This window comes from Poromitra crassiceps (assembly GCF_964638095.1).
Source record: "Poromitra crassiceps genome assembly, chromosome: 14".
In the NCBI taxonomy this organism is placed as follows: Eukaryota; Metazoa; Chordata; class Actinopteri; order Beryciformes; family Melamphaidae; genus Poromitra; species Poromitra crassiceps.
In genome coordinates, this window is record NC_139633.1 from 13,431,752 (window position 1) to 13,444,701 (window position 12,950).

The 12,950-nt window shown below is 43.8% G+C and overlaps 1 protein-coding gene across 1 annotated transcript in view; it reads right to left on the bottom strand.

Annotated features, from left to right (window-relative positions):
- Positions 1–12,950, bottom strand: part of ahctf1 (AT hook containing transcription factor 1) — a 37,525-nt gene that overhangs the window by 20,182 nt on the left and 4,393 nt on the right. Inside the window, exons 3-21 of the mRNA XM_083650973.1 lie at positions 10,314–10,464; positions 9,908–10,016; positions 9,445–9,625; positions 8,455–8,662; positions 8,128–8,244; positions 7,821–7,905; positions 6,716–6,869; positions 5,874–6,006; positions 4,487–4,668; positions 3,911–3,972; positions 3,247–3,375; positions 2,709–2,799; positions 2,485–2,574; positions 2,060–2,200; positions 1,553–1,657; positions 1,271–1,367; positions 675–798; positions 529–585; positions 131–277 (exon numbers count right to left, since the gene is read on the bottom strand). Of these exons, the coding sequence (XP_083507099.1) occupies positions 131–277; positions 529–585; positions 675–798; positions 1,271–1,367; positions 1,553–1,657; positions 2,060–2,200; positions 2,485–2,574; positions 2,709–2,799; positions 3,247–3,375; positions 3,911–3,972; positions 4,487–4,668; positions 5,874–6,006; positions 6,716–6,869; positions 7,821–7,905; positions 8,128–8,244; positions 8,455–8,662; positions 9,445–9,625; positions 9,908–10,016; positions 10,314–10,464 (2,363 nt within the window). The remainder of the gene's footprint in view (positions 1–130; positions 278–528; positions 586–674; positions 799–1,270; positions 1,368–1,552; positions 1,658–2,059; positions 2,201–2,484; positions 2,575–2,708; positions 2,800–3,246; positions 3,376–3,910; positions 3,973–4,486; positions 4,669–5,873; positions 6,007–6,715; positions 6,870–7,820; positions 7,906–8,127; positions 8,245–8,454; positions 8,663–9,444; positions 9,626–9,907; positions 10,017–10,313; positions 10,465–12,950) is intronic.

Consider the following 12,950-nt stretch of genomic DNA (forward strand, 5'->3'; position numbering starts at 1 on the left):
GTCAAAAGTTACATTATGAAAATTGAAAGAATCTTCACAAGGAGGAGGAAATGCTATAGTTATACAAGTTATAGTATGAATATTCTATTATTGATTCCTTTTCCATTCATATGATAGTGTGAGTGTGTACCTGGTGGTCGTGATGGTCCAGGAGCCAGAGGCCCTGTACCAGCTTGACAAGTCCATCAGGGATGGCGAAGGCTGGGGGGAAAGACTCCACTGATGCCCCTCCCTTACTGGGGAAGGAGTACAAGACATCCAGTAACAGGTAGATCACCTGGGGACAGCAGGTCAAGGCTCATACACACAGTATGCACAGTTTAGCGTCGTCACACTCAAAACTAATTCATATATTTGATAGTGAAATGTTTGATCAAATTGTGTTTTCTCTGGTTGTGTAGGTTCAAGTATATTTCCTAACACCATCTAACAAAAAAACATTTAAACCTGGATGGATCACTGTGGTGCATGTACAGTGTAAATGGCATCAAAGGACACATTAAATGGGTGTTATTACTTCAAGGATACAATTGCATGTTTGGCGGATTCATCAATATTCTCCAGTAGATAAATGTCCAGCAAGGCCTGTGGATCAAAGATAGCTTATATTATTAAAAAAAAAAAGATTTAGTTTGGATAAATTAAACGAGAAAGAAAATAAGTCAAATGCTTACATGTAATGTAGGGGGCGGGTACTGTCCTGTCCCGCCTTCATCTCTTTTCCACAAGTTGACCAAGCGCTCACCACACTCGCCAACCAAGCCGTCAATCATCAGGCAGTCTGCGCACCATTTACCCCTGAGGAGCAAACGGGAGTGTCAGCTGGTTAGATCAACTTCATGTCATTTAAAGTGTAAAACTACATCCATCAAATTCAAAGATGTGCTTGACAAACTGCTAATGACTCGTCTGTGGTCCTTGGAGGTCACAAAACTTGACCAGGTCTAATCTAAAGTGGACAAAACTCTCAGTAGTACAGTGTACAAAAGGTGAGCACCAACGTCCAGAATGAGACATTTTGTTACAACTTAAAACATCCTGAATGTTGCATCAGCAACTTTGTAACAGTCGCTTACAAAATAATAATCCTGACAACCCCCGATATTATCACCAGAGAAATGTTTTCTGATCTGTCTCTTCAGTTAAATGAAAGATAGAATTTGACAGCACAATGGTACAGCGCAAATGTTAGCAGGTCATGAAAGGTGTGGCTTCATGATACAGGCGACACATTGATCATCCTTATTGATTGAAAGGAAGAGCTCCTCACTTAGCCAGCCTGGTGAGCTCCTTCCTCTGGATGCTGTAGTAGTTGCTGACGACTGAGTGGCGGTAGAAAGGCCGGGAGATCTGTAGAGCATCCTCGTCTGGTGGCGAAGGCAATTGCACCCCACGGAGAGATATAAAACAGTTATGTTATCCATCATATAATCATGGCATATTATGTGTAGTACACTCATTTGAATAAAGACACAAATAATACACTCTAATGCTTTGGAGTATTAATGTAGCACCCCTCCACAGCAAGTCATTTTAAAATGTACAGCATTACCTGAACCCTCAGGCAGCAGGCCGGTACGGCAGAACCAGAGGACCACCTGAGTGTACTGAGAAATCAGACTGGAAACCATGCTCTTGTTCATCAGCCCCACCAGACCTACACAAAACAAAACATGTCCACATCCTGTCAGTAACTAAATGGTTCAAAAACAACTTCGCAGCAGGTCGTTATCACAGATTATTTTATTGACAGAACAGAACACAACACAATGCAAGGAAGGATGTCATCGAGACATCAAAAATCACACCAAGGTGTTGATGCAGTGCAGGTTTGCGCAGCTCGCACCCTCCTCCCCCCTCTCTCTGGCACTGTGTGTCATGCGTACATGTTTCACAGGCTTTGTAGGTTTGCCGACCTGCAAAGCCGGTGAAACACGCACGCATGCACCGTTCTCTTGTCCCCCCCTCTCCTTGGGACACTGGCAACAGTGTTTGATCTTAGTTTAGTACTCTCTGTGTGTGTGTGTGTGTGTGTGTGTGTGTGTGTGTGTGTGTGTACCTTTTTGGGTGAGTTCCTGGGCCTCATTGAGAAGACAATGGAAGATGGTGCTGAGGTTACCGAGCAGTCTCTGGCTGTGTTGGAGCAGCTGCATGGTCTGGGGGTCTGTGAAGTTGGAGGAGCTGTCGAACAGCGGTGCACCTGAGGAAAACACACACACACACACACACACACACACACACACACACACACACACACACACACACACACACACACACACACACACACACACACACACACGTTAACATAATAGTATAGACAAGAAATTGGCAATTTCTTGCAGGAAAATTACACTCTGTAGAGATGAAGTTACCCAAACATCACATCATTATATACAGTAACTTAGTTATCTTTGGTCAGAAGACAATATGATTTGATCAATAACTTCTTAAAAGGTTTTGATAAATAAATCATTATGAACATACAGATGCCATCCAGTTCCTCCTTGGTGTGGACTACTTTGTTCCAAGCCCACTCCAGGATGTAGCGCAGGTTCAGCGCTGAGCCTGGTTGCTCTACAGAAAACACACACACACACACACAGGTTGTCTATGGCATTGGTTCCCAAACTGTGGTCCGCCAGAGCATTGCCAAAATATGTATATATATAGAGAGAGAGAGTAGAGTTTTTGAGAGCATGACTCCTCACCCTCTGCAGTCCACTGTTTGATACAGCCAGTGAGCAGTCCCAAGGAGCTGGTCTCCACCGCTGTGGACAAGATGGCATCCAGCTGTTCCTCCTGAAAGTCAACATCAAGTCATAATATGAATACATTTAACCCTACATTGAATAGTCAAATAATCCATAATCAAACACACACTGATCCCATTTCATTGAAAAAAAATGATTGAAAACTCAAAATGACACTTTTTGACAATGTACAAAAGTTCCACATAATGTAATGAAGAAAATATAATCGTGCAATAAAACAAAGTATTGCGCTTTTGTGTAATGTAAAAATGTAACAAAAAGAAGAATCAAATAGGCATTTATTTTTGAATGAATTCAACTGTAGTCAGTAATCCAACCACACTAATATGCCACTTTGTGTTGGGTGCCACATTGTGGGTGTATGGCTTTGTACCTGAGATATCGTGGAGAGCTGGGTGTCAGCCAAGCATGAAGACTGTGTGACTCTGTGTGACTGTGTGTGTGTGTGTGTGTGTGTGTGTGTGTGTGTGTGTACCTGGGAGAGACTGGAGGGCTGGGTGTCGGCCAGGCGAGATGAGAGCAGGCCGGACATGAGGCAGCGAGAGTAGCTGGTGGAGATGACGTCACTGGAACAGGGAGCAGCTTTCTTCAAGAAGCTTAGGGTCTGTTTAAAAAAAATCAAATCAACTCTGAATATTCAAATCCAATTTTTGATTGATTGATTTTATTCTGGATAAAGAACATCATCCTCCAAGGGATATACATGTAAAAGTGTCAACACTTATTTACAACATGGTCCCTGCCTGGTCTTATAAAAACAGGACAAACAATAACACATAGCATCATATAAACAGAACAGAACAGTCCAGGATAAAAAGAACAGGAGATATGAACCAACATAAATTCAAAATAATTTCAACATATTACTCAAGCTTACTCAGCAAAACCTCTTTCAGAAGGTTTTCAAAACCATTGAGAGAATTTGCACACTTAATTTCATTAGGGATCTTGTTCCACCCCCCCCCCCCCCCTCCGTATAGATGAATGTACTTCTCCCAACTCTGCTTTTCAGATTGGGTAGCCTCAAGCCCGCTATGCTAGCCGTTGTGTTCAGGCTATGAGTGTCCTGAACAGACTGAAAGTACTTTTGAGAGAGAGACTGTATGAAAGGAGAATGAAACCGGACTAGAGAAACTCACCTCCTTCTGATACCCAGAGCAGGTTAAGTGCACAATTCCAGAGTTGAGCAAACAGGTAGCATCTGTAACACGAAGGTAAATTATAACATGACCATTTAGCGTTTGTTTATCAGTCTATTAACCTTGCCAGTACAGTTCGATTGCAGGCAATGCAAAGCATGTACCTATAAATAAATTACAGGAAAAAATATGTAGATTACACTGTACGTTTATGCGTGACATGCATCTGAATAAATGGTAAATGCCTGGCCTGCATTTATATATCGCTTTTATCCAAAGCGCTTTTACAATCAGTAGGTACATTCACCCATTCACACACCGATGGCGGCCGGCTGCCATGCAGGGTACTGGCACACCATCAGGAGCAATTTGGGGTTCAGTGTCTTGCCCAAAGACACTTCGACATGCAGACTGGAGGAGCCGGGAATCGAACCACCGAGCTCTTTTATCCAAAGCGATTAGTGGACGACCCGCTCTACCTCCTGAGCTACAGCCGCCCCATATATACTTGATGTACAAAGCAATAGAGTGCATGTGAATTTTGGCACGCGTGCACACACACACACACACACTTACCAAAGTTGTATGTGGTGGGGTTGAAGAACTGTTCTGGTGGGGGGCAGGTGAAGGGAAGGCCCCTGCTAAGGCTGCGATCATGCACCAGCACATCCAGCAGGGGGCGTGGAGACACCATCTCTACCACTGGGTCCAGAGACCACACTGCCAGGTAGGGACAACTATGCAGAGACTCCCCCGTTCTGACACACACACACACACGTGCACACAAACAAGAGCGTTAAGACACACAGAGTTAAGGAAAAACAGTGTCACAATAAATCTGTGGTTCCGTGAGGTCACAATAGGGCTGCACGATATGAGGAAAAGCTGCGATGTGCGATAACACTGTTCAATATTGCGATGACGACATGACCTGCGATAAATAAAAAAAATTGCTATAAACAAAAATATGAATGGGTAGGGGTGCTCCGATCCGGCTAAGCCACGATCCGATCCCGATTCCTGGGGTCACGATCCGATTCCAGAATCTATTCTCGATTCCAACGATTCTCGATTCCAGAATCTAGAATCGATTCTCAATTATGTAGTTTTATATTGCAATAACACACAAAGGTAAATCTAAGACAAGAAATGACAAATGTATTAATGCTGAACTTCAAATTCAACTTCTGAAGTATTACAGTGAGGGCCTAAATTCATTTTGCAATATGAGTGTGTTAATTTAAGCATACGTATCAGTAAGTGGCACGGGATTCTCAAAGCCTGTGTTGAGGGTCATACGAACAAAAATACACTCTTGAAGCTAAAAAAAAATCCAAAACCAACATGTTAATTATTTACATTTCTACTTCAATGTAGAACAGTCATTTCTTACACATGAGATTACTTTTAGCCTTTTAGTCATAACGATTATTGAAAGATATTCCATATTCCAGACTGAAATGTTATAACAGAAGTGGAGTATTGGCCAGAATGACATGAACATTTGGACACTTATTCAGCCGGTATCTTGCATGTTGCGTTCAGGTGCACTGTAAAAAAAAAAGACAGTTATTTTGCGATAACACGTGACTTTTGCGATGTGTTCATCGCGCATTTTCATATCGCGATGACGATGAAAATATGATTAATCGTGCAGCCCTAGGTCACAGTGACCTTGAACTTTGACCATCAAAATCTAATCAGCTCATCCTTGAGTCCAAGTCAACGTTTGAGGCAAATTTGATGAAATTCCATCAAGCCGTTGCTCAGATATCGTGTTAACGAACATCGTAAGTACGTACGTACAGACGGACAACCCGAATCCATAATGCCTCCGGCATCAAAATGTTCATTATGATGTGATGATTACAATGTGGGATATCCATTAGAAATGTATGGGTGGGTGTAAAAAATGAAATCCCAATAAAACCATTGAGTGCTTATGAATAAGGCTCTACTGTACCTTAAGGAGTCTGGCATTTGTGCATGGTACCAACGATTGATGTCAAAAACCCCAATGTAGGTGGAAGGGGTTCCTTGACCGTAGGCCTTCACCTGCCAGCTGAAGATAGACACACTGGTGTCTGGAGATGCCACTGAGGATGCAAGGAGGGAGAGCGGAGGAGAGAGACAAGAGGAAGGAGTTTAAGACAGAAAACTAACTCCCCACCACCACCGGCATTACAAACGCACGCAAAATGTTGGCAAAGAAGGAACTACACATTAATTCTGCCCTATCTTCAACTTAATGTGACATGTTTGTTAGCGTTTGTTCCCGTTTGGCTGTCGTTTATGGTTGCCTGCTGTGTCGCTGCGCTGCTGTTGACTGATATTCGAGCCACTACACAGCATCATCGCCACAGCCGAGTGCACGTGTAACGTTACCAGAGTTTCTCTTTATTTTTGTTTACCCCCCTAGAAGCCGACGCTTCAAAGTCCTACACGTGGTATTCGGGACAGCCCTAGTTGCATCAGTTTCTTTTTCGTTTAACAAGTTACAAAAACAATAGAACATTTCAATATGATATTTCGAATTTGGATGGACACGAATTTCTAATACTTAGATGCTTAATATTATGTACATAAGACCCTAGATTACATAGTTAGGTTATTGTGGATTTGGGTTTCCAGAGGCTTTAAAGAATCCAATCCCCTTAGTTTGACAAAACGTGCCGTGTCACAGTGCAGAGCATCGAAATATCAACACCGTTTTCTTGCCAGTTTGGTACTAACTGGTCTACATGAATGACCTCTCACACAAACTATCATCTCCCAAAGGGCTGACTTGAGGGGAAGGTGGCTCACGTTCGTTCATGCTGTCGTCCCTGTCGGGATGGGGGCGGAACTTCTCGATGGTCTGGCAGCTCAGCAGGCGTGTGTTGGTGGCATGGGCCCGGAGGGGGAAGGCTGCCGCTCCACTCAGCTCCTGACTGTAGCGCTCCTCACAGTACTCCAGACCCTGAGGGACAGAAAGAGGGTGGACAGAGGACATAGAGGGAGAAAGCAGAGGAAAGAAAAGGATTGAAGATAGGAATAAAGAAAAAGACAGGGCAAGTTCAAATCTGATTTAAATATCTGTGAAACAGCTCAGTAATTCAGGAAGAAAAGCCCACAGACTTTGTCTCCTTGATATAAAAAAATAAATCAAAAATCCATACAGCAATTATTTATATTGTGATATTTTTTCCATGATACTGTATCAATTTTCCATCCCTAGTATCGATAAAAAAAAAAAATTACATTTAAAATGTGCTTCAATTTCCCTCAAATCTACGACCTCCGCTCCTGTAGCTGTTTCTCCCCACACACTTTACTGTGGCCGCCCGCCGAGATATATTAGCAGCCGTGATAGACAGTAGGCTAAATTTGGCGACCCATTTTAGCTTTTTTATTTTTGTATCCGTCCGGGAGAACGACACCATCCGCTATCAATTAGTCTCCCCTGGCTCGCTCTACCCCTCCTTGCCGACACACAGAGCGAGAGAGGGAGACAGATATGCTATGTTACATTGACAACAAGCTTCCTCCGCCCGCGGTTCAGAAATAACCTAGAAATAGGGTATAATAGAGTACCGTATTGTATTCTTTCAAATATTTTCAATAAATACAGTCAGTCATTCTGTGGGAAAAACTGTCAAGTGAAACTGTAATGCAAATAATACTGTTCTAATCAATTGGAATACGTATGTACATATTAGACTACGCAGATGGTACACAGCAAGTAACTATGTAGAGTATTGCAATGTATCGCAATATGTACTGTATCGCAAACATCATATCGTGAGGTCCTTGCCAATACCCAGCCCTAATTCAAATATATAAAATGTAAAAAAAAATATATAAAATTGCCAGTCCCGTGCCAGACTGAAGGTTTGGAGAAACAGCTTTCCACTGTTAAAAGCCTACAGACCTCATAGAGGATCTTCCCAGAAGCCAGACACTTCCTTTCGCTGAAGGCCAGCTGGAGAAGGTGGAGGCTGACCACATCGTCATCGCTGGAAGTAAGGAACAAGGAGAAAGTAGCACTTTAGAAAAACTATTCTCATAGTCGTTCTCCTTTTCACAACTGATTTTTGAACGTTGTCTCAACGTGTCTGTAGTGACAACCTGCGTACTTAAATCAAGGATATTTTGTAAACGAAATTATACTGAATTTTCCCACACTTTTTTTCTATTTACCAAGGGGACAGGGTTAATTAAGCATATTTGAGACTTACAGGTCCTGAGCAGACTGCACAGCCCAGAGGTAGCAGCAGTTCCTGGGGTCGTTTTCTGGCTCCTGGAAGGTGAAGGCATACACAGGCACCCTGCCACCCTCTAACTGGGAGTGGTACCTATACACACACACGAACGCATGCACGCACACACACACACACACACGGAGAACAAGAAACACACAACAGTCATAAGTGTTTGGGGGGGGGGGGGGGGGACTAGAGATGTATACAAAAACTGTAATCTGAACCCAGTGACACATGACATCCCCTTTACCGCACATCATTCCTAATCTAACAAAATGCAGAAAGCAAAAGAGAAAGACTGACTCCTTCTTCAGCGACTTCATGTTCCACAGCTGCAGGTATCCATCAGAGAAGCCCACTGCCAGCTGGTTGGTCCTGGGGATGTACTGCAGAGCGGTGGCCCCGACTCCGGTGGGCGCATTCAGCTGGAGACACAGGTGTCTGGCCTGCCTGTTGCTCGCCTCTCGAAGCCTGGGGATCTCTGCTGGAGATTTGGTCACCACCTCCAGGTCTGGGAAGAGGAAAAAGATCGAGAGAGGTAGATTTAGAGCGAGAGAGAGAAGATGAGCACAATGTCTGCTCCACCACTCACTCAGCCTCTGATCTCTGCCAGAGACTTAGTAACCACCTCCAGGTCTGGGCGAGAAGATGGCGTTAGAGACAGAAAATAAAGAAAGACACTAAACGTCCCTGCGTGTTCGTCGCCACCTCAAGGTATGAAAGAGAGACAGAGGGTTACAAACATGGTAGTCTCGCTCCCTTCCGGGAGAGGAGTCAGCATTCTGGAATTGCGATGGGCGGCGCTTAGCGGCAGTGCCCTTGGAAAATAGTTTCCAACAATCCAACTTGCCATTTTCAGCGTGTAGCAACGAGCTAGCATGTAGGTTTCTGCCGTTAGCTTGCTAGCTAGTTAGCGTTGTTGTTTTCACTGCGGCAGCAGGGGAGTATTTACAGCGACACACAGGGAGGAGAGAGCGGAAGCCGCTCTGATTGACATGGTCGGAGCCAATGACAGAGCTTCTTAAGCGGGAAGCGGAAATCCGGCAACGTCTGAATGGGAGAGCAGCTGTAGAGCAGGGGAGGGCTTATGCCAGCAGCCTGTTTCCGTGCAGCCAGACTCCTCTCACGGAAGGGAAGGGAGGCTGGCCAGCGAGACTACAAACATGGCAACCTCTAACTCTGTGAGAAAAGACCGTTCAGAGAGAAAGAGACGGTGAAAGAGGAAGAAACACACACACACACACACACACATGCAAACGCAAATACACTAATCCCAGCACACACGCTCCTCACCTGAAGCCTCTAGTTCACTCTGGCTGCAGGAGAGGTCGTCCAGACAGAGGTCCACCAGCAGAACATGGCCAGAATCTGTTACTATGGCGGTGATGCCAAAGAACCAGCGCAAGCTCTGGTGGAGGTGCTGGGTGGAAGCGCTTGCTCCGCCATAACTCACCAATGGCTCAATGGCTGCAATCTGTATGACAAACAGGGTATAATGAAAATAAATAACCGAGAGACAAGCACTGGCTAGGTTTTGATTCCATGTTTCACATAACGCTGTTTGGGTTCAAATTCTGTACTAATTCTGTATGATAGCGATATATCGGCTACTACATATTTGAGAGAAACAAATGAAAATATATATTTTGATGGATCAATGGTCGTAGGCGTTTGACAACATTTGAATTCAAACTAGCACGTGCTAGCCTGCTTATTTGACTCATTCTGGTCCAACACTGATGCATGGCCAACTCACCCTGCCTGGTATAGCCACAGCTTTGACCACCCGCGAGAGGCCCAAGTCATAGAGACACAGCAGGCTTCCCTCCTGCCCTGCATTCTCCAAGCCGACCAGCAACCCCAACCTAGTCAAATTAAATAACAGTTAGTTTATCTATAGTTAGTGATATGTATGGACTTGCTGTTGAGACATTTGCACTCCATTGTTATCAATTATATTTTGAGCATCTTTACAGTGGAAAAATGGGGAGATACAGTCACGAAATGTTCCGATAGCTCAGTCCCCGAATGCTCATAACATCTAACTGCACAGGTTTGGAAATGGTTGCAGTTCCTCACAACCAGGACCAAGCAGACACAAACAGATAGATGGAGAGATGGCCATGCAAGCAAATACACTGTGAAAGGAGGAGAGCCCTGACCTCTTGAGCCAGCCGAAGTCGCGGGAAGCGAGGACACTGGGCGGGTGCTCCCCTCCGCCACTGAAGCAGTAGGCAGACAGCCGTTCCCCCGTCGCTGCATGGACCACCTCCAACTGGGGCCCGCACGCCAGCCAGGCCAGCCCACTGCGGCCTACACACACACACACACGCACACACAAGTGCTGGTTACATAAGGCTCTTTCACACACAGATCGCGCAAAAATTGCCGTTTAGGAGTCCCGCAAAGCCCGCACCCTCGCCACAGAAATTGCTTTCACACAGAGCCAAGCAGCACAGCCACATTCCCGTGCTGCAGTGTACTTTCAGGTGAAATCCCCCGCTCCCGGATTGAAAGGCGAGCGGAGGGATTTCCAGCTCCTCCTAGCCCAAATGAATATTTTCATAGGTTAGTGTAGCCTAGGCTACTGTATGAACGAATTAATTCAACAACAAGACTTCCCTCCTTCTCCTAGTCCGCTGAGCAGGGAGGATAGGTGCACTCGCATGGTGGGCGGCAGATCGATATGGTGTCCTACTAAAATTGGAACGATACACGACCGCACGGCAGTCTTCTCTGTATCGTTCCAATTGAGTAGGCCAGTGGTTCTCAAATGGGGGTCCGCGGACCCCCAGGGGTCCGTGGCACTTTGCCAGGGGGTCCGCGAAAAGTTTTCAAGTACCGGTTAAAAAAAAAAAAAGTTTTTTTTTTTTTTTGTAATTAAAAAATAAAATGCTACATGTTACTTATTCCTTCTCAAACTACTTCCTACATGGTGCTAGTCTATCAAAATATCTTGGCTGTCATTGATTGTGTTGCATAGTGGTTTTCTGTACTGTTGACAAATTGTGATATTGTAAGTCACTTTGGACAAAACAAAAGTGTCTGCTAAATGACGTAATGTAATTAAAAATATATATATATATTTTTTTTTTGCAAAATCTTCATAGTTCAACGAAAATAGTTTATGCTTTAAATCTAAAATGGTTCATGGATTACATTCTAATAACAAACCTATCAAATTAAAAGTCAAGCACGTTACCGTGGAAACAATTAAGCTTAGCCCAAAATCACAAATCAGAATGAGGGGGTCCCCAGTATATTTTCTATCTTGTAAGGGGTCCTTGGCTGAAAAACATTTGAGAACCTCTGGAGTAGGCTATACTAAAATTGGAACGATACACGACCGCCCGCATATCAAACAGCTGCAGTCTGCATAACGTTCGTCAGGGGAATAGTATAGGCTATAAATGCACATGACTACTTAACGTTAGTAGTTTTTGTAAGGGAATGCACAGAGCTGATTTCGAGAGGGAATATCCTCAGACCAACTCGCCACAGACAGCTATAGCCCTCTGAAGCTTATTATTATATCCGTTAATTTGACCTACTAATGTCAACATCGTTTGAGCATAAAGCCTAACCGCACGGAGCATTCCTCCTGGCGTCCCTGCAGTCATGATTGTATAGGCTACTTTTTTTACTTTCACTCGTGCACTTTCTTGATACATGAGGTGATTTCCCCTGTAATTTTTTTATGAATGAGCTGACCATTCGCACCTTTTCCGGCTTGCTGCGACGACGCTTTCAAATGGAGGCGGGTTGCCAGGTAACCCGGCGCTGTTACTACCTACCGTCGCGGGACAAAAGGCGTAAAACAATTATCCACCAAAGCGCGTTCACGACTTTCACATCGGAGGCGCGAATCCGATTTTCCGTGCATTTTTCGGCTTTCAAGGCCGGTGTGAAAGAGCCTAGAGTTGCCCAACTTCTGCGTTGTTTTCAAAGAGCCTTGGTTTTGGCATCATACAGACCTTTCTCATTTCAACAACTACAAAATGCTAGAGTGAAGCTTTCCTTGACTGTTGACGAGGAGGGGCTTTGCTCCCCGAATGTCTAATTTTACCCATCAGTTGGGAAACCGAATAATATTCACTGAGAAATGACAACAATATAATCCCAGATTTGCAGCAGCAGCACGATCAAATCACAGAAGTTAGGGGCTGTTCACATTATAGCATTTTTTTTTGCATGGAAAACACTGCCTGGAGTGCTTCTTGTGAGGAGAAATCAAAGGCGGATCATGTTAGCTCAGTAAACAGCTGGTTAGCTCTTCTAGCAAACAAAACAGTGTTGTGGAATAAACAAAGGCTTACCAGATATTTCAAATACCGGTACATGTCCGTACTGCCTTTATGATCGCTGTTTAGGGCTGTCAAAATTGCCCCAAAATCATATTGGAATATTCCCTCTAAGCAAAACATATTCGTTCTAATACATTCAAATACTTTTTTTTTTGGCGTGCGTGCGTGGCAAAGCAAACCAATACAACCAGAGAGCTTATATAACTACTTGGTATATTTACCGGTATTTGAACATAAGCTTTTTCCCCCCAACATAAACATTGTTTCCCCCCCATATTTATTCAGTCAGTACTAATACAGTAGTAGCCTACTAGTAGTAAGTAGCCTTGTAATCTTTTTAAATAACCAAGAAAACAATGTAAGTTTTTATGTTGCCCTCTTGGCCATTTTTTTTTTTACCTGGTTAAATGTAAAAAAATAATAAAAAATAAAAATACAATACATAATAATAATACACTTGAATATACATTTTCATATTCTAATATATATTTGAAT